Here is a 21,917-nt window from a genome sequence, read left to right as displayed (position 1 = left end):
CTAACTACGAGAAGAAGGAAACGAGAGGGAAGATTAATGTCCTTCTAGTTCGTCGAAAAACTGGGAGGGATGGGGGAGGAGAGGCAAACGAGTAGGGTAGTACGTCGTGCCTATGCAAATGTGTTAGCGTAATTGCAATTTACATGTTTATAAAGCTCGTTTGCATGTGACTCGTCCCTCTCCCTCTCTCTCTTCGTTCGCTCCTACTTCCTCCATCTTCGTTCTTTTTTCTTCGTCGTCTTTCCAACGGAAGTTCATAACGCGAGCTCACGCTATGACGTCGACCATACTCCGTCATAATTAAATCTAAAAATAGAGGGATGTGTAAAGGTAATGCGAAAAATGCCAATAAATTGGATGGTCGAAAGAATAGGTTGATGAGATTTTCATTGGCGCGTACCCTACTACCAACGTTTTCTTCTTATCATTTTTATGTTTGCACAAAACAATAGGAATCCTTTGTAAACGTAACTTAAGATTCATTATTTTGGAAAAAGTCAAAGTATTTAAAAGCCAGTAAAATGATAGTTCGTTTGATGTAATAAAATGAATTTGCAGCTTCTTTTTTGTGACTCCAACCGAAAACAAACATTGTAATTGTAAATCAATTAGTCGTTGCATCGCGTCCAAAAATAAAATTATTAATAAAAGTGTCGCAGGGAAGATGGACGGATAAAAAAAAAGAAATTAATTGGTTAAAAAAATGTTTAACCCGTCCAACTTCCCTGTGACAACACTTTTATTAATAATTGTAATTACAAATTTGTCGTCGAGACTTGTTTGATATAAAAAAAAAAAAAGAAAAGAAAAGAATGGAATGTTCTGAACCACTACGAACTCGATTTAATGCAGCTATCTTGTTGTCGTTGTTTGATTTTAGGTGGAGGATGCTGTTAACGAATTGGAGGGTATAGATCTAACGGATCCGGATTTGCACAAGGCAGCGACGAAAATCCAAGCGAGCTTCCGAGGCCACAAGGTTCGCCAGGAGGTGTCCGTGGCTCCTAACACCGAAGGCGAGGATAAGAAATAAGATGGCGACCGGGTGCGTTGGCCATCTTGGGAAGAGGACCGAAAGTGATTTTTTCAAATTATATTCCCAGGGAGCGACGAGGGAGGAGGCTGCTAGTTCCTCGAGAAAAAAAAAAAAAGAAAAAAGGAAGGAGAAATAATAATAGATAAGGAAGAGCATGATGATGATGAGGAGAAAGAACCAGAAGGGGAGGAAGAAGGGGAGAAAAATGACCGAGTTACAAGATCTCTTCCTTCAAACGAAACGAGGACGACAAATTGACCGGATCATTGCGCGAACGTCGAATTAGTTTTACTTTCGTATTTAACTTCTTCTCTTTCCACTATCCCTTTCTTTTCTTTTCTTTTTTCTTGTCGGTTATTCTTCGCTCGCTTCAAATCGCAAAAGTTCGAAACATTCAATTTCTTACCTCGACCGCTCTTCTCTTTCCGTAACAAATTTTCTAACTTTACCGGAATAAAAAAACAAAAAAAAAGGCGGAGAGAAGAAAAGAAAACTATAGAAAGAAAAATTCGATTACTCATCGTCGTCGTCGAGGGGGGATTTCTCAAACGATCGAGAGAGAAAAATTATTCGAGATAAGAGAAATGGAATAAATCAACAGACAAAATTTCAAGCTCCTCTTTTTCATATTTATTACCGAAAAGAAAGAAAAAAAAATAACAAGAAAAACCACGCGAAATGAAAGAAAAGTAAAAGTAAGGAAAAAAATGCTTGTGAGCTTTAGACGTCCATCATTTTTTCCTTTTCCCTTCTCTCTCTCTCTCTCTCTCTTAATTATTTAATATATTATATCGATGAAAAGTATGAAATACATCATTCGAGAGGATCATTAAAATTTCGAATGTGATTTTCAACGAGATCGAATATCAAATCTCTTTCGAGTTTCAACGTAAAGAGCGAGATTTCTCTATCTCTTTCCCTTTTATCATCCCCCTTTCCTCCACCGCTAAAATCCCTCCAGTGGGCTTAGAGCAAAGCACCGGTATAATTATTGGTAGCGATTCTATTTCGAGCAAGGTTTGCATATATACGCATATACGTATATGGTAAGCCTAAAGGGATATGTGCGTGCGCACCTAGAAATTTATCACTGCGATCTGTGTACGATAGATCGTAACCCGGTAATTGATTTACGCTTTGACGTGTGCAATCGTAATGCTCATTAACTTCTACCCTTCCCCTCTATCCCCCTCCTCCGCTCCAAATTCCTCATTTTTTTAATAGAGAGACTAGATACGAGAGAGAAAGAGACAGAGATATTTCACGCGCAAAATCTTATTATTATTATTATAATTCAACTTTTCGGAAATAAAAAAAAAAACAGAATAAAGGATAAGGAGAAAAATGATTTAAACGACGCGTTCGAAGCTCGCGATAATATATTATTATTATTATTATTATTATTAATAATAATATTGTTAATATGTAAGTGTACATGATAATATTAAAAAAAAAAAGTTTTAATAATAATAATAATGAAAAAAAGCACAACACAATCGGTCCTCGCGTTCCCCGAGCAAAACTCGAGCTTGAACGAAAAATTGGAAATAAATAAATAAATAAAAAAAAAATATTTAACTCCTTCGAGAATAAAAAAGTTTTCGGTCGGTCGGTCCAACACCGCATACGAATTAATTAAACGTAAAGCTCGCTGCTCTGAAGTAGCGAGCAGCAGTGTATAGCGAATTAGAGAGACGTTTGATAATCCATTTGAAAGTTAATATATACATAAATATATATATATATATATATAACGCGTAACAAGCACCTTCATCTGACCATCTGTCCACCCAAAACCCCCCTTTTTTCGATAAACTTATATACTCTCTTTATCGTATATATTATATACCTAAATTATTATTATTATATTATTATTATATTATTATTATTATTATTATTATTAAAGAGATAAAACGCAATTACAATAATAATAGTAATTAAGAATAACGATCAAACACTTTACCGAATTGAATAAAATAAAAAATCATAATAATAATAATAGCAACCTATGGGATGCGTACGTGTGAGACACATTTCTAATTGGTATTTCATTATTTCGAACGATTCATTGAACACCATTAAGAGAAATTATTCGACAAATGATTACTCCTTTTATTTTATCTATTTTTATCGTTAGCGAATAATAAAATTATTAAACGAAAGAATATTCCTTCGTACACGTACGTACAAATGATTGCCTACCCTAAGGGGCTCCTTTTTATTGGAATAATTCGCACGTTCCCCGCCAGTTGACGCTGCAAGCAATCGTTCAAATCGATCGCTCGAAATCGATGATACGTACTTATTTGAAAATTAAATATTAAAAGATTAGGACGAACTCTCAATGTAAGGAATCTATTATATTCGCAAATTCAAATACACGAATAATTCTTCTTAACAGATGTCCGATGTTTTCTATCGACGAAGGAGGAAAAAAAAAAAGAAAATCAAATGAAAGAATAATATTTTTCGCGTATGAATATTTTTTCGTCAAAGATACGAAACAAACAATGTATTTTTCTTGTGTATTTCTATGCTTTCATTTAGCAAAATTTGTTGCAACAAATCGAGCATGCGTAATCATGCATATGAATATAAAACTATTATACGTTAACGCATATAAACGTAAACGTGTAAACGCTTATAAACTTAGTTAGCCGGAACTACATTTAAATCATGATATCTTAAGCAAAAGAGATAGAAAAAAAAAAAAAGAATAAACCACGAGATTTACGTTAACGAACGATCGCAGATAAGAAACTGCCAAGCAAACGACAAAAGTCAGTATCATCAAAAATAATTTTCATTCTAGTCCTATCTTTTATTCCTATTACTTATAGATAGCAGAACATGTGAATGATCGAAAAAAATGATGGATCAATGTTTTTAGCAGGCCTAAAAACGTTTAACGTTAATTGAAACGAAAAAAAAATACGCAAGCAGCTTCTTCATTTATCCGCGCGTTGAAATTACCTTTTCTTTTTAAATAATAATAATAATAATTAACACGCGCACACATACACACGTAACAAAGAAGACGAAGAAGAAAATAAAGAAACGATTCAGCACGTTATTAGATCATTCTTAATCTTTAAAGACAAGATCGAAGATTAAACTGCGAAATGCGCCAAGACACGATTATTTTTTAACAATTGTATATTTAACGATACATATATATATATATATATTCGATAAAGACATATAGCGTGTCCGTGCTTCTACATGTACAGAGAATTTCTTCTCGAAAAAAATCTATATCTAATTCTCAGAAGAATCAAAATTCACGGAATAATACACGTGAATTGTATATTTCTCTTTGGGATGTGGGGACCTCTGTATAGAGAATTTATTGTAAAAACAAAATCTATCATATTTTTCTCTCTCTCTCTTTCTCTCTCTCACTCTCTCTCTCTCTCTCTCCTTTTTCTATCCTTATGATATCTTGAAAAAACGTTTTAACCGAAGGGGAAACGAACGAAACGTGCTGAATTCGAGATGTTTCAAAATCAGAATCTAACTTACACACACACACACGCATAAACTTTCTCGTTCTATTCTCTTTCTTTTATTAAGCTAATTTTATTAAGATGCCTCGAGCTTTTTTTCGAAATGATCGTTCAAACGATAGGTAAATATATCTACGTATTTTAATGAGCGTGTACGTGTACGAAATCTCAAAAGTGCGATCATGCGAATAATATGACATTTTTTTCAAAATATGATATAATAAACGCGACTCGTCTGTGCGAAGCTTGATAAAAGAAAATGAAATATCGAAAGTATAATGAATACTGAAACGTTTTATCACGCGAAGAACTTTAACGATCGTTTTTATCGAATTTCGAAAATTTGCGATATGAGAGATCGATGCGACGATCTAACGAATATTTTGCCTGAATAAAAAAGAAGGAAAGAAAAAGAAAAAGATAAACAGGAACATTGCGATTATATATAGAACGATTAAGTGTAATTTTTTCGGCTAATTTAATCGTCCTCATGTGTAGAGTGTGATACACGATATATCTCGAATTTAAAAAGAACATTTTTCGGCTTTCTTAAGAAGAAAAAAAAATGACAAAAGAAGAAAAATTAAAAAAGAAAAAAAAAAATACATTCTACACATTCCACGTTATTTATAAATTATTAACAAACTATCGCTTGTGTAAGAAGCTAAAAAACAATGTTAGACGATCGTCGAAGATGTTTGTCACGTTAATTAATTATTCTAATCAAATATCGGTGAAAATATGTAATTCATCGATGTGAAAAAAACCATTTGTGTGCTTCTTAACTACGATCGGTAAGGAGATTAACTTAAAAATGTTCATAAATTATTAAGATATTTCTCATATATTATAATAATAACAAGAACGTTAACTTCGCTCTAATAATATACGCTTCCAATAATTAGACGCATAAAATGACAATTTGAAAAATAACATTAGAGGAGTATTTTCTTGTATCGTTCGATTATGTACAGCTTATTGTTAGATAAGAGAACAAACATTTTCGCCGATGCGACGCGACATTATTATCACATTAAAACTAGATTAGCTACGCACAAAACGCTGCATTATACATATATTACGAGGATGTAAGAAGAAAAAACAATTGTAATGTTTAAACGAGCAGTATCGTGTATGTAATCTGTTTGTGTATAAACAACAAAAAATAAATATCCATTAAATGTATTAAAATAATGGCACGTTGATCATCGAGTTTACGTGTCGAAATTGAACTGCTTATATACGGAAACATTTGTTTTTGCTTCTTTTTTTCTTTTTTAAACGTATCTCTCTTTTTATATTAAAAAAAATGCATAAATTATTATATAAAAAAAATATATATATATATATATATATGTGTGTGTTTACAAGACTACAGACAGGCGGCGCTTCGAACACTTGCGAACTATCGATAATGCAGTTTTTCATCGAAACGTGTTGATGTTTACATACGTAATATAAATGTGATGCATGTGAATCTAATAATATACATAAATTGATGTTTTATAAACCAAAGTAGGATAAAATGGGTAAAAGATATTACTGTGATTATTGCGAGAGATCATTCAAGGATGATCCCGAATCTAGAAAAAAACATCTATCTAGTTTTCAGCATGCCAAAAATCGAGCTGATCATTATAGCTTTTACAAAGGTATTTAAACATTATTATCGTAGACATTTAACTTTTTAATGAATAGTAGTATCGAGGAGAAATAATATCACAATAATCTATACAACTTTCCTTTCATTATTCATGATTAGTATAATTTCTGTTCGCTATGGAAATGATTGTTTATAGACCCTGAAACAATATTGCAAGAAGAACAAGGAAAAATACCATGCAAAAGATACATGAGCAGCGGTGACTGCGCTTTTGGACGCAGTTGCAAGTTTTCTCATTACGCGCCACCATTGATATGGGAACTTCAGCGTATTGGTAATGATAATAATAAATACTATTTAATATTCTAAGACGCAGAAGTTATATCAATATATTTTATAACGTAAAGTTGCAGCTAAACAAATGGCAACGTCTCAGTTTATACCTGAAGGTGGATGGCCCGATCCGGATGACATAGTTAAAGAATTTTTTATAGATATCACCAATCCGGAGACTACGGAAGAAATAACTTATCCCATTTGGGAGGTACCACCGGAATTACATAATTATCCTAACTTACCACCGTCGTTGTGGCCTCTCAAACCAGAAAGCATAACCGATTCCAATTTTGGACAGTGGCTATAGAACTGTAAATAGTTGACGTACTCCGCTTGAAATATGCTGTACATAAATAATAACGTATTGCTTTAAGTAAGATAAGTTTAAGTAAGTAAGGTAAAATAAAACTTCATTACTCGCCGATAAGAATCATTGCCATTATAATCCTTCTATATAAATGATTATTAAAAAATTAAAATAGAAATAATTATAAATAACCTCCATATTTGTCTTCTAATTCTAAAATGAATATTATGTGCAAGCAATGAATTTATATCTTGAATCCATTTGCATATATACTTACCATTTTCTTTCTATTTAAAAATAATAATTATTACACTTCACAAGCTAGTATTTTATTAATAAAAATTATAAACAAAATTCATTTGAAATATATATATATATAATATTTATAATTTAAAAAATAATAACTTTATGAAAATAGATATATAAATAAATATACAAATTAAAAAATAATTCAACGATGCGCCATCTTGCGTTAAGGGATAAAAGAAGATCGAAAGGAACATCAGGATTGGTCGATAAGTTTGGCGGCTAGCGTCATCCCCTCCACCAATAGCCGAGCGAGATCGGGCCGCCGCATAACAACTAAGCGTCACGGACAGTCGCGAAGTGTCCGTTGGCACGGGTGCATTTTGCGGTTTGTTAATATTATTTAGTTTATCGGTTGATGCATCGTTGCACTTTCAGATTAAATTTACTATAATTTCATTTAATTATCTATTATTTTTCGCAAGTAAACCGGCATCGCGTAAGATAAATATTATGTGGTCGAAAAGTTCGACGATATATTCAAAGAAGCGCCGATCGTCGTCCATCGTCCACCTTCGTTTCTGTGTTTGAAGGAAGAACGCATGCGGTGCTCCGGTGCATCCTGACGCTACCGGTGCATTTTGCCGATTTTCGAAGCGTTTGGATTTTTTAAATCGATTCTCCTGTATCTTTTGCTACGTCCATTAATCAGATAATCTACTCTCCCTACTCGTCATCTTCGGTAAGTTCCCTTGTCCTTTTTTGTTTTTTTCCCTGCCTTTTTCTCTCTCTCTTTCTCTTACATATTCTTTTTTGAATTTCAAAAATACCGTCTAAATCAAACGTGGGTTTATTTGTTTATTGTCTAGTTAATCATTTGTTTGACAACGACATAGATAATGAAACAATGATTTGATTTTACAAAAAAAAAAAACAATAAACTAGTAAACAAACAGTTGAAAAATATATTTAACGAGTCTTACATTAAATTATTTGTGAGATTTTGATCATTAAATTTTCATTTCTGTTGTTTCTTAACGAACGTTTTCATTTTAGTTTATATTCTTTTTTTTTTTTTTAAATTTGTTCACGTTGCGTGAAAGAATGAAGGGGAACGTTATCTGCCATAATCGACAACGTTCTTTATGACATCACACTTTGTTACCTACAATTATCTAATAGAATTTGATTAACATTTAAGTTTATTATAAATTGTTTAGTTCGACATATATGCATGTACACGTTACAATAAAAAGAATCTCATGATATCTAATTAAAATTTCGTTTGACAATAATCGTTACATAATTTAAATATAATATATCAATAATACAACAAAAGAACAGAAGAAAGAAAAAGAGAGAGAGATTGAGATTAAGATTAAGATTAAGATTGAAAATTATTCGGTATGTTCGTCTTTTATGACGCATTAATCGTTGGTATACAAGATGGCGGAGTAGTAAGTAACAAAAATGCATTTTGCGAGATGATATTAATGAAAAACAATCACGTTTCTTAAACAACGATCTTGTAACATTCGTGAAAATAATTCTAAATTTGAATGCTAATTCTATCGTACAACTCGATCGATAAAATCTTGATCTTCCAATTTTATTTTCTATGCAAATCATTTAGACGCAGAATATATTTTATCGTTACGTTCCAAAAAAAAAAAATAGACGCGTGTATACAAATATAAATATCTCATTAATAATCAAAAAGATTAATACTCTCTCTGTAAATAATATAAAAATATTATTCAAGGCTGTGTGTGTGTGTGTGTGTATTTATGTGGGCGTGTATAAACTGTGCGATGGTACAAAGTCGCCCAGTAAAGAACAACAAATTTAACAAAGCAAATCAATTTATTTGCTTATTAATTATCATATGAATGAATAGTTATAACAGTAATTACTTTAACAGCAATTTTTTGATTGTACTTTCGTATTACTATTTTTATTTTGTATTAAAATATCATAGGAAAAATATTCAATTTTTTGTCTTGACGTTTGATAAAATGACTAACCGTTGAGGAAACACGCGATAAAACACGCTATCAGTATATATATATTGATTGAAAATTGCTTTGCTTTCTATCTCTGTCCCCTTTTAAAAAAAAAACTTCTTCGTTAGGTTTGAAACGAGTTATCGGATGTTTTTTCGTAGGAATATATAATACATATATACGCACGCTTATATGCGTCCTTGCGCGATTCGTTCCGCGTGCTCACGCTATACACGCGATCAAACGATTCCTTTTTGTAGAGTTTTACTAGGCGCCGATTTGAATACAATACCGTACTCGAATCTATTGCGTTCTCTCTTGCGGAACACGTTACGATCTAGGAAAATCTAACCATACTAACGTATATATAAATATATTCTTTATACGCGATGTAAAAAGTAATATATAAAAATGATGATCATTGTTGTTACCTCTTTGTCTCTTAACGAGAAAAACATAATTTGACATAGTAACGAGTTAGGTAATGTAATAAATTGTAAATACGGTAAAATATTTATTTAAGTATATTTTTTCCGATAAAATGAATAATATTAATAATGAAAATTGCGGTGTATAGAACACATGATATGTGTACTCGAGATCGGTACAGGTAATAATTCGTATTTATCATAATCACGATCGGTTCGATCTAACTTAGGGTAAAAAATAAACGATAGAACAATTTTGTATCTTCGTGACTCGTTCTTCTAGTATAACAGCGAGAGGGTTGGAAACGATAATCGCATCGTCCAAAGGAGATTCATAGCGAAGTATGTAGTAATAGTAATAGTGGTAGTAGAAGAAGAAGATGAAGAAGAGGAGCAGCAACTGCAACGACAGCAACGAGAAAAGGAAAGAATAAGGTGGTGGTATATTGCATCGAGAGAAAGAGAGGCAACGACCTGCCAGGGAAAAGTAACATGCAGTCCGGTCACGATTCTTTCAGAAGGTCGTGACCTTGACGATATAGGCTACAATGCTACCTTTACCAGTACTGCATCGACCATATTTCGAATTAGTTTTCGATATCGAATTTATGATTACCTTCCTTCAATCCGATGTAGATTTATTTATCCGTGAAATACTCGCGCATTTTTCATTCGATGTAAAAATTAAATCGAAAGAAAATTCAACGCAAAGATATTTTGGATATATATTTTAATTAATATTACGACGATGAAACCAAATTTTCTACGATTTTATAGTTTTGTAATTAAAACGAAAATAGCTATAAATATAGATTGGAACGAAGTAATGCATTTTTTGTTGAAATCATCTTTTGGACTTGTGGACTATCGTATCTTTTGTAAATAATAATTAATAATTGATATATAACGATATTACATTATTTGTATAATACTATGTAAACAAGACTCAACGGTAAATAATAATATTTAGTTAGAATGACTCATCGGATTTAGAAAAGATCGGCTAGATTTTGTTGTTGTTTTTCTATGGGAAGATTTTCGAACAGATGTGATCCGAGGCACAATAATGCAACACGCGTGCACGATATCCTGAATGAAGGCGATTTCACTCTCGACCTTTTGTCCTCTCTTGCCTCTTCCTACGATCGATTGTCGTGTCGACGTATGACACACCATCGTTTCTCGAATTTAAACCATCGAGCTTAGCTGCTGTACGATTATCGTTGGGAACTCAAATTTCAGTCATTTATAACTGGCAATCGATTATAATCAAAATAACCCGAGAATCAAATTTATATTTTTATTTCATTTAATTTTGTATTTTATAATGCAGATCGACGCGTAACATTTAATATTTTCACGCAAAAACAAATCAGACTCGTCTCGTCGAAAGATTATCAAGTAGACGTAGAAGAAGAGAAATAAGCTGCTTAAAATCGTGTCGTCTAGCAATTTAACATGATTTACTTCGATTGCCTTTATGCGAGCCTCATTACATCATACAATTTCACTAACCTTTTTATATCATCTCTAATGGAATATTTTCTTTCATATTTGCCCGAACCTACGACCATCGCGAATGGCGTCTAACGTTGCACAATATCATTTTTAGAAATATCGCGCTTTTTTTTCATGAATTTTATAATATAATTGTTTAAGCGCGTGCATCGACAATTTAAAAGAAAAATATTTCAAATTAGATCGCAAATTCGATGAAATATAAAATTCGATCGATGGATAATAATAAAATATCGATATATATCGATTGACATAGTTTATCTAATATTTTCTAGGGATAATCATAGAACGTATAGAAGAGTTTAGTATAATAGAAGTTCAATTAAAATCAATGACCATCAATGATTCCGAAGTGTTTACTCCTCGTCGCGTTTGAAATCGACGATCATCGTCCCTACAAATCCGTATCGTCTTTTATACCGAGCAATTTTTATTTTGACTAATGTGACAGACGTCAGAGTTATATTATCAAGAAGAAAAATATAGCCGTCTCTTCGTTGTATTCTCTTTGTCAATCGTTCAATGACGCTTACTAATCGCTCATCACAATTCTTTTATGTTTTTTTTATGTTCTTTTATTTCTCTGTCTCAACTCGAACCGAACTCATTTCTATTTGATCATTTTTATCTTACACCACGTGGCTTCGTTTTTTATATAATCATTTGGATTTTTATAGGAATTACAATATATTTATTTAATTATTTATACACATTCCGAAATAACCAAACGAGAAATAGAAATAAATAAGTATTATTCATAAATGTACATGAATTATTAGATTTGTCGTACGTTCAAATATTTGTTACCGTAAAAAAATAGAAGGAAGGAAGTTAAAATGAAATATTTGAAAACTTAAATATCGCCTATTAGCGAATACTCGTTTAAAAATTAGGTAGATAAGATAATGGCCTTAGAAAAGTTTGTAGTTTATTTTGGAGTCTCGATGACGAATCCATCGTTTAAAAGTGTCAACTCTCTTCGAACTTTCGTGGTTTTCTTTCGTAATACGACATTTCTGCGGTAAAATCTGTCAATAACCGTTACGCTGCCTGCGGTTTCAGGTGTTTAATCGAACAGGTTTAAACCCGATATGTCTTTCCTCGCCATTAGCAGCCGAGGCCGCCACCGATGGATACAACATCGTTCCATCATTGTCCCTTGTTCGAAATACCGATCGAACAAAGACAAATTCCTATCCCCTATTATTTTTTTTATTGTATCGCGAATTTTCAATTCCCCCGGGTTACGTATATTCGATTTTGAATTTTTTTTTCTGGCGTTATGTCGTTCGCAGTTCATTTTTGACAGCTATTTTGCTTGGACGTGTTTTCGAGGATTGGGAAAAAACGTTGGCACGAGTGTATAATAATCTGATGGGGATTACTTTGAAGATTACAAAATAGATATTCATGAATAAATAAATAATTTTAGAAAAAAAGCACAAAATTCGCGATACTTTTTCGAACAGACCTCGTATTCGAGTAAAGTATTATTTCAAAAATAAACGAAATGGACACGATTTGGAGTGGTACGTTATGAGAGAGAAAGCCGAGAGTTAGTTGGACATTGGGAGCAAGCGAGCAAGCGTTCGTTGCCAATTTATTACACGGCCTGGACCCGTGTTTATGGTGGTATTAATCAAAAGCACGAGTTACGAGCCACGATAAACAATGGCCCATTAGATTTTCGAGTTGAACCTTTCCTACGGTGTATTAAAATTCCTCGAGTCGTCGATCTATCTATCTCATCAGGTGTACAACTGGTTTACAATTTTTGTCCGTTCAACTAAATAAAATATCGCCTAATTCGCATCATCTTTTCGATCCTCGATTATATAATAATCAAATTTATTAACAATAGTTATCAACTTGTGTTCTATCTTTAGAATGAAAATCGTGCGCGCGATATTACGCAAATAGTATCACAATTAACGTATAATATTCGTATTATTGTAAATATGAATACGTTACTGTGTTGTTCGCGTGCACTTTCGCATAACTAGAATTACACGACTTGGCGAGTATCCATAGATTTTCTACACGTCACCAAAGCTCACACAAACCCATTCATAACTTTTACTTACGTATTCGTATGTCAGAAATACCTGTAAATGCCATACCTAAACGTCGCCAAAAGCTTACCTCCCCCGTTTTTCATTTATTCCCTTTCTCCTCCTCCCTTAACACGCTCATAATTTATTGCTTCGGTCTGTTGGAATGATCGCAGGAAATTCATTCGTTAAATTAATCGTTGAAATTATAATCGTTGGATTATATCGTAATTAGAATACTTAGAAGAATTATAATTTCTTTTTAAATAGTATTGTTTGAAATTTGTTTTTTAATAATAATGATAACAAAGGCAAACAATGTTTAGTTTCGTAGGTCAGGATTCGACGTTAGAGCAAGTGCATAAAACATCGTGCACCGTGGATATGTTGGGGTGGCACGTATGTACAGAAAACACGCTCTAGAATTGTGTTCACGGCCGTTTCCTTCCTTTTTCCCCTGTTTTATTTCCCGCACCATACCAGCACCGGATCGACGATCACTCTCGCCGTTTGGAATGAGATCCAGTTTCGCTCTTCGTTAGTCCACGTTCGTGGCATCGGCAGCCATTTATGGAACGTTCGAACGTTTACTTCTCTCGCTTGATACAAGTATATTATGATAGAACTATGCATCGAGATTTCCATTATTTATCGAAAAAAAAAACACGATTCTAAATAAAATCAAATCCTTTTTCATTGTTACACTTAATGATTCGCTTCCTCGACGGGCGCATAATCGTTACGTAAAAATAGAAATGAAAAAAAAAAAAATAGGTATCGTAATGAATTCATCGAACGAATTCAATGCGATTCGTTATTACTTTTTCCGGATAATTAAGAAAGTTTGAGTACAAAGTTAGCCGCCTTGTATTCGATTAATCGATCGATATATCGATAAAATATATATACAGCACTTAGAAACAAGTGCTTTCGGATATAAGCGCCGTCGTAATCAAGCCGAAAGGAGATTTTTCTTATTTCGCGGATCGTGTTACGTGAACGCTCGCTCGGTTTTACTCGTAAGTCATCTCGCGGATAATGAAGCAGAACGATGGCGTAACGGTAACACGCATCGATTCCATAGTTATAAACGCTAATGTTTTATGTCTTTTAACAACTTAAATTGCGCCATTTCATACACTTAATCTCCGATCGAAGTACATCTAAATATTCTCTTATCAAAATATTTTATTTCATTATCTACGACATGTATACGTATGTATTACATATATCTACACACGTGCGTTGATTATTATTAGACGATTTGAAGATTTTCTCATTATGATTTTTTAATTATGCGCGTACAAGTACACGTTAACGAAAACACGTGTTTATCCTTTGGACAATTTTTACTTTCAAATAATTTTTTTTTTTTTTAAAATGAATGTATATGCATGCATACAAGAAACTCTTTAGAAAATAACGAGCTTCTCTTATTATATATACGAGATAAAGCGTGACTACAAAGACCTCGTGTTTCTGCTGGCCAGATCGTAAAGTTTCTCCTCTGGTAGCGTAAAACTACGAAGAAATATGACGATAACGTTCATATATAAATGTGTATGTAATATATAGACAACATACTTATGTATAGTATATGTATGGATATATAGACAACATAGTTTTCGTATAGAAAGAAAGTATATGGAACATAGAATATATATAAATCTTAACCCCGAACAGAGAATATGCTAAATTACATGTCTACTTTTCTGCATAATACTGATAATAGTATTTATAATATTTCCTTCAATTCTTAGTAGAAAGGGAGATGACAGTACGAGAAAGATTAGCAAGAAAGTCGAACAGCTTCCGAGAGTAATCGTATATCGTTTTGTGTGTCATCGATTATCGATAATCGTTCTTGAAAACAAAAATAAAAAATAATATCAAATGAAATGACGTTTTTCAATCAATAGGAATATAAAGCATTACCTATATCTAAAATCATTTTTTTATTCGAGATTTGATTATCTATAATTAAACTAAAATTTAATAATAAAATTAAAATATAAAAATAAATATAAAATAAATGTAAAATATTAAAATCTAAATATTATCCTATAATTAAACGGGGGGGAGGGTAAGATTAAACGAACGTATTTCTTGTAACCAGTATAATTGGAAAGTAAAATAATACTGATTATTCGTTGAACAGGATAATGATAAAAAGAAGATTATTATGATCTCGTGTAATATTCTTCGTGATACTCTGTAAGAGAGAAGTATAGTTTTCAATTTCTATTTATTATATATTATATTGACGTAATAGAAATTCTAACGAAGTATATCGTCCTCTTCATTTATCTGACTTGAGTGTAAATGATAAGAAAATAAATAAAAAAAGAATGAAAGAGAGAGAGAGAGAAAAAGAACTTAATTTTGTTTTTTTTTAATTATTTTCTTCGTGAGTTGGACTTTGAATACCTTTTGTTCTTTTAGTATCATACGATAGTTTTTTTTATTCATATTTATGTGTAACTGTGTTAATATATAAAAAGACACTATTTTCGAAATTAAAAATAATTATAATTTATAATTATTATAATTATGTATCAATTGTAAGACTCATAATTAATTTACATTATAATTAATCTTATTTCATAGTCTAACTAATACATATTCCTAAGCAATAAAACTTGAGACATACCTTTAAATATCAGTTTATCCTTGAAACAACCGTATTTACAGAATAATGGAAAGTCATTATAAAAAACAGAAACGGACTGGTCTGAAAAAAAAAAGAGAAAGATATTATCTATTAGGTTGTTTCTCGAAACAGGTCTTGGAATTCTAATTACGTGGTTTAGAATAACTACAGTGAATAATTCAGAGAAGAAACTCTTCCTCCTATTCAGTTCATTAAATGTTTTCATCGATTTCGAGATACACATTTTTTTAACTTTTATTTCTCCATTTATTGCTATTATTCTTGTTTTTTTTTATTATTACTATTATTATTATTATTATTATTATTATTATTATTATTTCCTCTTTTCTACTAAAACAAAGTAGAACAAACTTTTTTATCATAGCGTATCGAAGGAAAAAAAGGATAAACAAAAAATAATATTCACGGAATAATGAGAGACAGAGAAATAGAACAAATATACAGAAACAAGAATAACAAAAAAAAATATTAAAATAAAAAAGAAGAAAAGGAGGGAGGAGCAGGAGGAGGAGGAGAAAAATATCGAAATACGATTCGTTGGTTCTTATCGTTCACATCGCAGATCGCAATGTCAATTTACAGAATAACGTTGAGCAAACATACGCGATGAAAAGCACGGGGGTATGGTCGACTATTTTTTTTTATGTACAGTGATTTGATTTATGGTCTTAGGAAGCACTTTAAACGTATATGTGTGCACATATATACACAACTGTGTGTGATTTACGTAAATTTGTATAAATGCATGCAGCACATACGCATACGTGAGTCGTGCGTGATTTGCACGTGTGTTAGGTTACTTTGGAGGCCGGTCGTATGATTATCTTCTCGTCCGATATATCTAATACTCTGTTAGAATTGAATAATTCATGGAACGGGATAGGAACGACGAGTGTCGTTTCCAAGTGAAAATCTTTACGCGTGCGTATGACTCAGCCAGCCAGCCAGGTTGGTAGGCATAGTCCGAATTTCTAACATGGATCCAATGAATTCCATTCTCCAAGGAAATAAAACGTATAAAAAAAGAAAGTTTCCAACCGATGACACACACACACACACACCGTGAATAATGTTTTTATCTTTCCCCGATCCTTTTCTCGATCTCCATTGATATATTTTTCTTTTACTCTAACGAGACGAAATGACATCTCTGCTTACGTATTTAATTGCATCTATTTATTACATTGTGTACATTTATCGTAATTAATACTTTTTCTCGCGATCGCTATCCTTCCTAGTAATTAAATATTCCAGTATTGCAATTTATTGTGATTGCGATACGTGTGATTTCTGGTAATTAGATTTTGTCTACGTTTTGTTTGTAAACGTAATTTGTCGATCGAAGAATTTCAAATGAAATAGGATTGAATGAGACGAAAAATGAAGAACTAAATTGTTAACGAACGTGAATTCTTTGTTCCGTCAAACGAGTCCTTTATTTCTCGTTCTTATTTCATTTTTAGTTTATACAGATTGAAAAGACGCGTACGAAAAGAATTTTGCTCGGAAGAAAATAATTTTTTTCTCGGGTTAAACGTTATCGTTAAATATTTAAAGCGATACGATTCCCTATCTCTTTTTCTCTTTCGTAGATCCTTCAACAGAATAAAACTGTTGATAAAGCTGCGCAAATATATGCATGCCAACGATCTTGCCTTGTACGACCTCGTTTGTGTTCTGATAATTTCGATTGTTAAAAATGTCTCCTTTTTCTCTTTTTTTTTTTTTTTTTCGAAGGACAAATTATAAGAACACTTTTCAATTAAAAAATATTTGCATTGACGATATATGTATGTTTGAAATTTGTCAAAGTCATTAAAATTGTCATGCGAAAAATAATGTTAACGTTATGGATGAAATTTCACATTGGAGTAGAATTCATTTTTTTTTTTTACATTAGAAACTTATAGGAAAGAACAATTTCAATTAAAACTTAGTATTATCATTTAATTTGGCGCATATTAGAAAATAATATTGCTTCATAATTAGATTAAATAAAATGATTAATTTATTTTTTTGTCTTCTTTTTTTTTATTTTTTTTTTTTTTAGAAACTTATACGAACGAGAATTTCAATTAAAAGCTTTCACTCATATATTTAACATTGGACGAGACTTATGCAAATATAATTTTCTTTTCACGATGATTGCAAATAAAATTGTGGTATTCATTAAATTTTATTTCCATTTCCTAACTTTCTTTACGCGAAAATTTCATCCGTGATAATTCTCGAAGATAAATTCTTAACCATAATCGACGTAGAAAACGAATCTCTCATGTAAGACAGTTCGCATGAGAATTACATAACAAATAAATTCTTTCTGACTTTATTTGGACAGGTTTTTATTATTATTATTAAAACGACGGCCCACATTGCGATAATAATAGCAATATGATGTTAGAATGGTACACGTGTTTGTTCCGTATGTGGGATAACCGATAGACAGTTTATTACTTATGGTTATGACAATTCTACAAGATTTATAATACTTCTAAGATTATAAAAAATACAAATAAATATATAATACGTTAAACGATAATAATTAAAAATATTTGCCATTAAATAAAAGAACAAATTTCACAAATAAACATTTGTTTTTTTCGTTTAATGTACGATCGATAATAATTTAAATATTCCAATGATCGAAAGAGAATGTTGCGGTCTAACAATAAGTGCCACAGTTATGCGAATCGTGTGTCGTATGCTGCACATCGAATCTCTTTTCCCGTGGTTGCACGTAACCATCATCATCGCTAACATTTACGTTCCTATCACGAACGTTTAGTTCGTACGGTGCCTATCACGGAAGTACTTGATAATACTTTAATAAGCCGATCCATATGCGAAAATTCCAAGAGTTATCGGTATCTCGATCCGTGTGAAAAATCATCCGATAAAATCCACGCTGATATTATTCGAGCACAACAACCATTTTGAATAGTCTATTTGTGGTAGAAATAATTTAAAAAAAAAGTATATCATTTGCATACAAACGTTCGTCGTTTCCAAGATTTGTTCACTCGTTCATCATGGTCACGCCACGAGTACTTTGCATTTTTTTTCTTCCAATTGTATATATAATATTTTCGACATTAACAAAGTTCAATAAGAGAATTCGTTCTCGTTTAGTGGGTCAACGCTCTTTTATTATTAGCAGCAATTAACGTCATTACAAAGTTTTTCTAACTGACGATGATGACGACGACGACGTTTAAGACGACAACGAAGACGGAGACTACTGTGCTATGACGTCATCGCCAATATACATACGTCAACCTACGTATAAAGTATAGCTGGTTTAGTAGTAGTGATCTTTCGTCATGACTCACAGAGAGTTAAACAAACAGCCTATGTGCTTACGTACGTATGTCCATTCTTGTTTATAAATCCTCAAGCCTCTCGCATCCTGATCATCAATCCGTTATCTACATTCGACTGTCTCTTATCGTTTCACAATTTACATTCTTCTCTTTCGTTACGAAATCAATCAATCGAATTCTTTTCTCGATAATTTTAATGTAACCGTAAATAATTAAATGTCAATTACGATGGTCCACTACGATGATCTCATAGATATCCTTGTTAACAAACTTTGCAAACTTTGATTTCCTTTCTAACTTCCCGCAGGATAGGAGAGTAATTCATGGACGTTTATAATACGGGTGTTATAACACGCATACGGGTGCAATACGTTAACCAGGTCAAGGCGTTTTCATTGTCGATCGAAGATGGCTTTTATTTCGACAAAAGATCGTCGCAATAAGAAGATCCAAATAATTCTATCGAAGCGTCTAATGAAAAATGAGATCTAAAATTGTCTTTGTCGCGATAATACTTTTTTTTTTTCTTTTTTTTATAATGATGATTAATCTTAGTAACACTTACTTAAGAGTTACTTAGTAATTCTTAGTAGTGATAGAAAAACGTAGAAAATACATTAGCGTTTACGCCTACAACAGCACCCTACAACCACCATACAACATCCCATTCGCGCGCGCCTGTCTTTCTTCGAAACAATATAAAAGGGTCTCGGAAATAAGCGGAAGAGTAGAGAAGCGAAGAGGAGAAGTAACATCCTCTGTTCTTCTCCTTTGGTCTCTCTCACTCTCTATACAGATTTATTTAGAGAAACAGTTTTAGTGCATCGGCGTACGCATCAGGTACAACGCGTGTCGTTGCGTCCGGTTTGCCGCATATAGAACATCCGCTTCAAGAACACACACGCATCATACACATAAATACATCCTCTTTCTCTGTTATGTTACGTAGTCATCTTTCCCGTATTGAAAGTAATTCATCATTTCTATGGTGTTGACCAATTAACGTTTATTCGTTCAATTCTATCGCGAATTTCATATTATAAATCACGAATTAATGAGAATAATACACGAAAATCAAATATTCCTATTTAATAAAGATTTCAATGTGTTGGGAAAACGATGGACGAATAAAATACGTAAGATCTATTCGAATAGATTCATCGTATGATCTTTTTCCCAGACGTGACTTTGAAATCGTAAGCGAAAAATACCATAAGAGGTAGAGTCACGTAACGTTTCGATTAACGGATCTTCTTACTTCTTTTCTACCTCGTGTTAGAAACGCACGTCAATTTTCTTTACACTTTCGGATGCACTCGATGCATACTAGACGCTTTCGCGTTCGTTTGACCGTCTCAAATGCATACGCACGTGCGACTACGATCGAGTTTACCATAGAATATATTACAAGTGCAACGGGATATTTTCTTCTCTTCGTATCAGTTAACATCTGTGCGAATATTATAAATTCGAGTAAGATATTTATTTGTTATATATAAATATACAAAAAGAAAGAGAGAAGAATTAAATTAAGCGTACGATCAACCATCCCGATCATTGCAGTTCGTTGTTTGATTTGATTTTATTTTATTTTTATTACAAAACTAATTTCGATAATCGTTTTCAACCCATTTTCGAATGAAAACGATCTTTAATGTTTCTCATCTCGTAAATGGATTTTTAACGAGGTCGATTAAAGTGATTCGATTTCAGAGCTTTCAGAATCTTTGGATAAAATCGTGGAATATCGGTGATTATTTTATCCGATTGAACGAGTGTTGAATATAAAGTAATTTCATTATTACTATTAAGATATTAATAATATAATATTATAATAAATTATAGACTATACACTTTTGTGTTAGATTGTAAATTTTGTATAGATTAATTATCTTCTGCAAAAAATCGAGCATCATTTTTAAATCAAAAAGAAATAAAGAATATTAAAGGACTGCTTAATTATAATCTTTCTTTCTTTCTTTATTTCTTTATTTATTTCTTTATCATATCGCGTAACACTTGTCCGTGCGAAAGTTTAGTTAGCGAGCCTTTAGAAACGAAAGGCTGTCGTCTCGTCGGCATCTGCTTAGCAACCCGTCTACCCTTTTCCTTTTCTTCTTCAACTTTTTACTTAGCTTCCTCTTTGACTTCGCATTATTCTTATTTTTCTTTTTCTTTTTCTTTTCATACATGCCGCAGCTAACTCGCGTTAGTCCTACACCAACGATCCAACTAATGCAATCTAATTCAAACTCCATTTCTTTCTCTTTCATTTCTATTTGAAGAAGAACAAAAATATTCTTTTCTCGGATAATATCCAATTAATTTGCTTCGACTATTAAATATTATTTTAATATTATTGCAAAGTTAAATTATACGATAATGAATTGAATTCAGTGAAATGTTTGAATAAAAGAAAATAATATAAAGGGTTAATTAAAAAGTGATTAACATACTTGTTTAGGAAAGGTAACGTCTTACAGGCAAAACTTGTCAAACTTGAAGAATTACGTAAAGTTCGTTGCGACGAGAAGAAATCAGCGATTACCGTTAGAAGAACATGTCTCACAACAGAGTTTGTATATGTGTTGCATGTACCAATTAAGCTCACTTAATTCGGTACTGTTTTTCAATCCGGTTTCTCGGCCTTCGTGATTTTTTTACTACACACGCCCGACCATCGTCAGAGTGTTTAACATTTTTTGAACTTCGACATTGAACTTTTCGAAGAAGTCGAAAAATCTTACTTACGATTGTAATAAATAATGATGATTGGAGAGAAAAGAAAGAGAGAGAGAAAGAGAGAGTAAAAAAACCAATTTCTGGTTTTTTTTTCCTCTTGATCCAATGTACCGAACGAAAAGAAGTAATTATATATGTATATATTTTTCG

At 32.2% G+C, this 21,917-nt stretch overlaps 3 protein-coding genes across 5 annotated transcripts in view; all 3 read left to right on the top strand.

Moving 5' to 3' along the window:
- Positions 1-1,228, top strand: part of LOC122517975 (neuromodulin) — a 39,748-nt gene extending 38,520 nt beyond the window's left edge. For all 3 annotated transcript variants that reach the window (XM_043636612.1, XM_043636610.1, XM_043636611.1), the window contains exon 4: positions 881-1,228. In XM_043636612.1, the coding sequence (XP_043492547.1) occupies positions 881-1,033 (153 nt within the window). In that variant the 3' untranslated portion in view covers positions 1,034-1,228. The remainder of the gene's footprint in view (positions 1-880) is intronic.
- Positions 1,229-2,445: 1,217 nt separating this feature from the next.
- LOC122517974 (zinc finger matrin-type protein 5) lies at positions 2,446-7,105 on the top strand. Its single transcript, XM_043636608.1, has 3 exons — positions 2,446-6,194; positions 6,342-6,479; positions 6,553-7,105. The coding sequence occupies exons 1-3, from the start codon at positions 6,068-6,070 to the stop codon at positions 6,786-6,788; spliced, it is 501 nt and encodes a 166-aa protein (XP_043492543.1). The 5' UTR covers positions 2,446-6,067; the 3' UTR covers positions 6,789-7,105.
- A 115-nt stretch (positions 7,106-7,220) lies between these two features.
- The window catches only part of LOC122517973 (myb-like protein P), a 35,993-nt gene continuing 21,296 nt past the window's right edge, over positions 7,221-21,917 (top strand). Inside the window, exon 1 of the mRNA XM_043636607.1 lies at positions 7,221-7,776. The gene's annotated coding sequence lies outside the window, so the exon portion shown is untranslated. The remainder of the gene's footprint in view (positions 7,777-21,917) is intronic.

This window comes from Polistes fuscatus, unplaced genomic scaffold (assembly GCF_010416935.1).
Source record: "Polistes fuscatus isolate 324 unplaced genomic scaffold, CU_Pfus_HIC Scaffold22, whole genome shotgun sequence".
In the NCBI taxonomy this organism is placed as follows: Eukaryota; Metazoa; Arthropoda; class Insecta; order Hymenoptera; family Vespidae; genus Polistes; species Polistes fuscatus.
The sequence above is the reverse complement of the archived record's forward strand: the minus strand, read 5'-3'. Positions and strand labels throughout refer to the sequence as shown.

Coding starts and splice junctions, on each gene's coding strand:
- LOC122517974 (XM_043636608.1), top strand. CDS start 6,068: ATGGGTAAAAGATATTACTGTGATTATTGCGAGAGATCATTCAAGGAT. Junction 6,195..6,341: donor TCATTATAGCTTTTACAAAG/GTATTTAAACAT, acceptor GATTGTTTATAG/ACCCTGAAACAATATTGCAA. Junction 6,480..6,552: donor ATGGGAACTTCAGCGTATTG/GTAATGATAATA, acceptor TATAACGTAAAG/TTGCAGCTAAACAAATGGCA.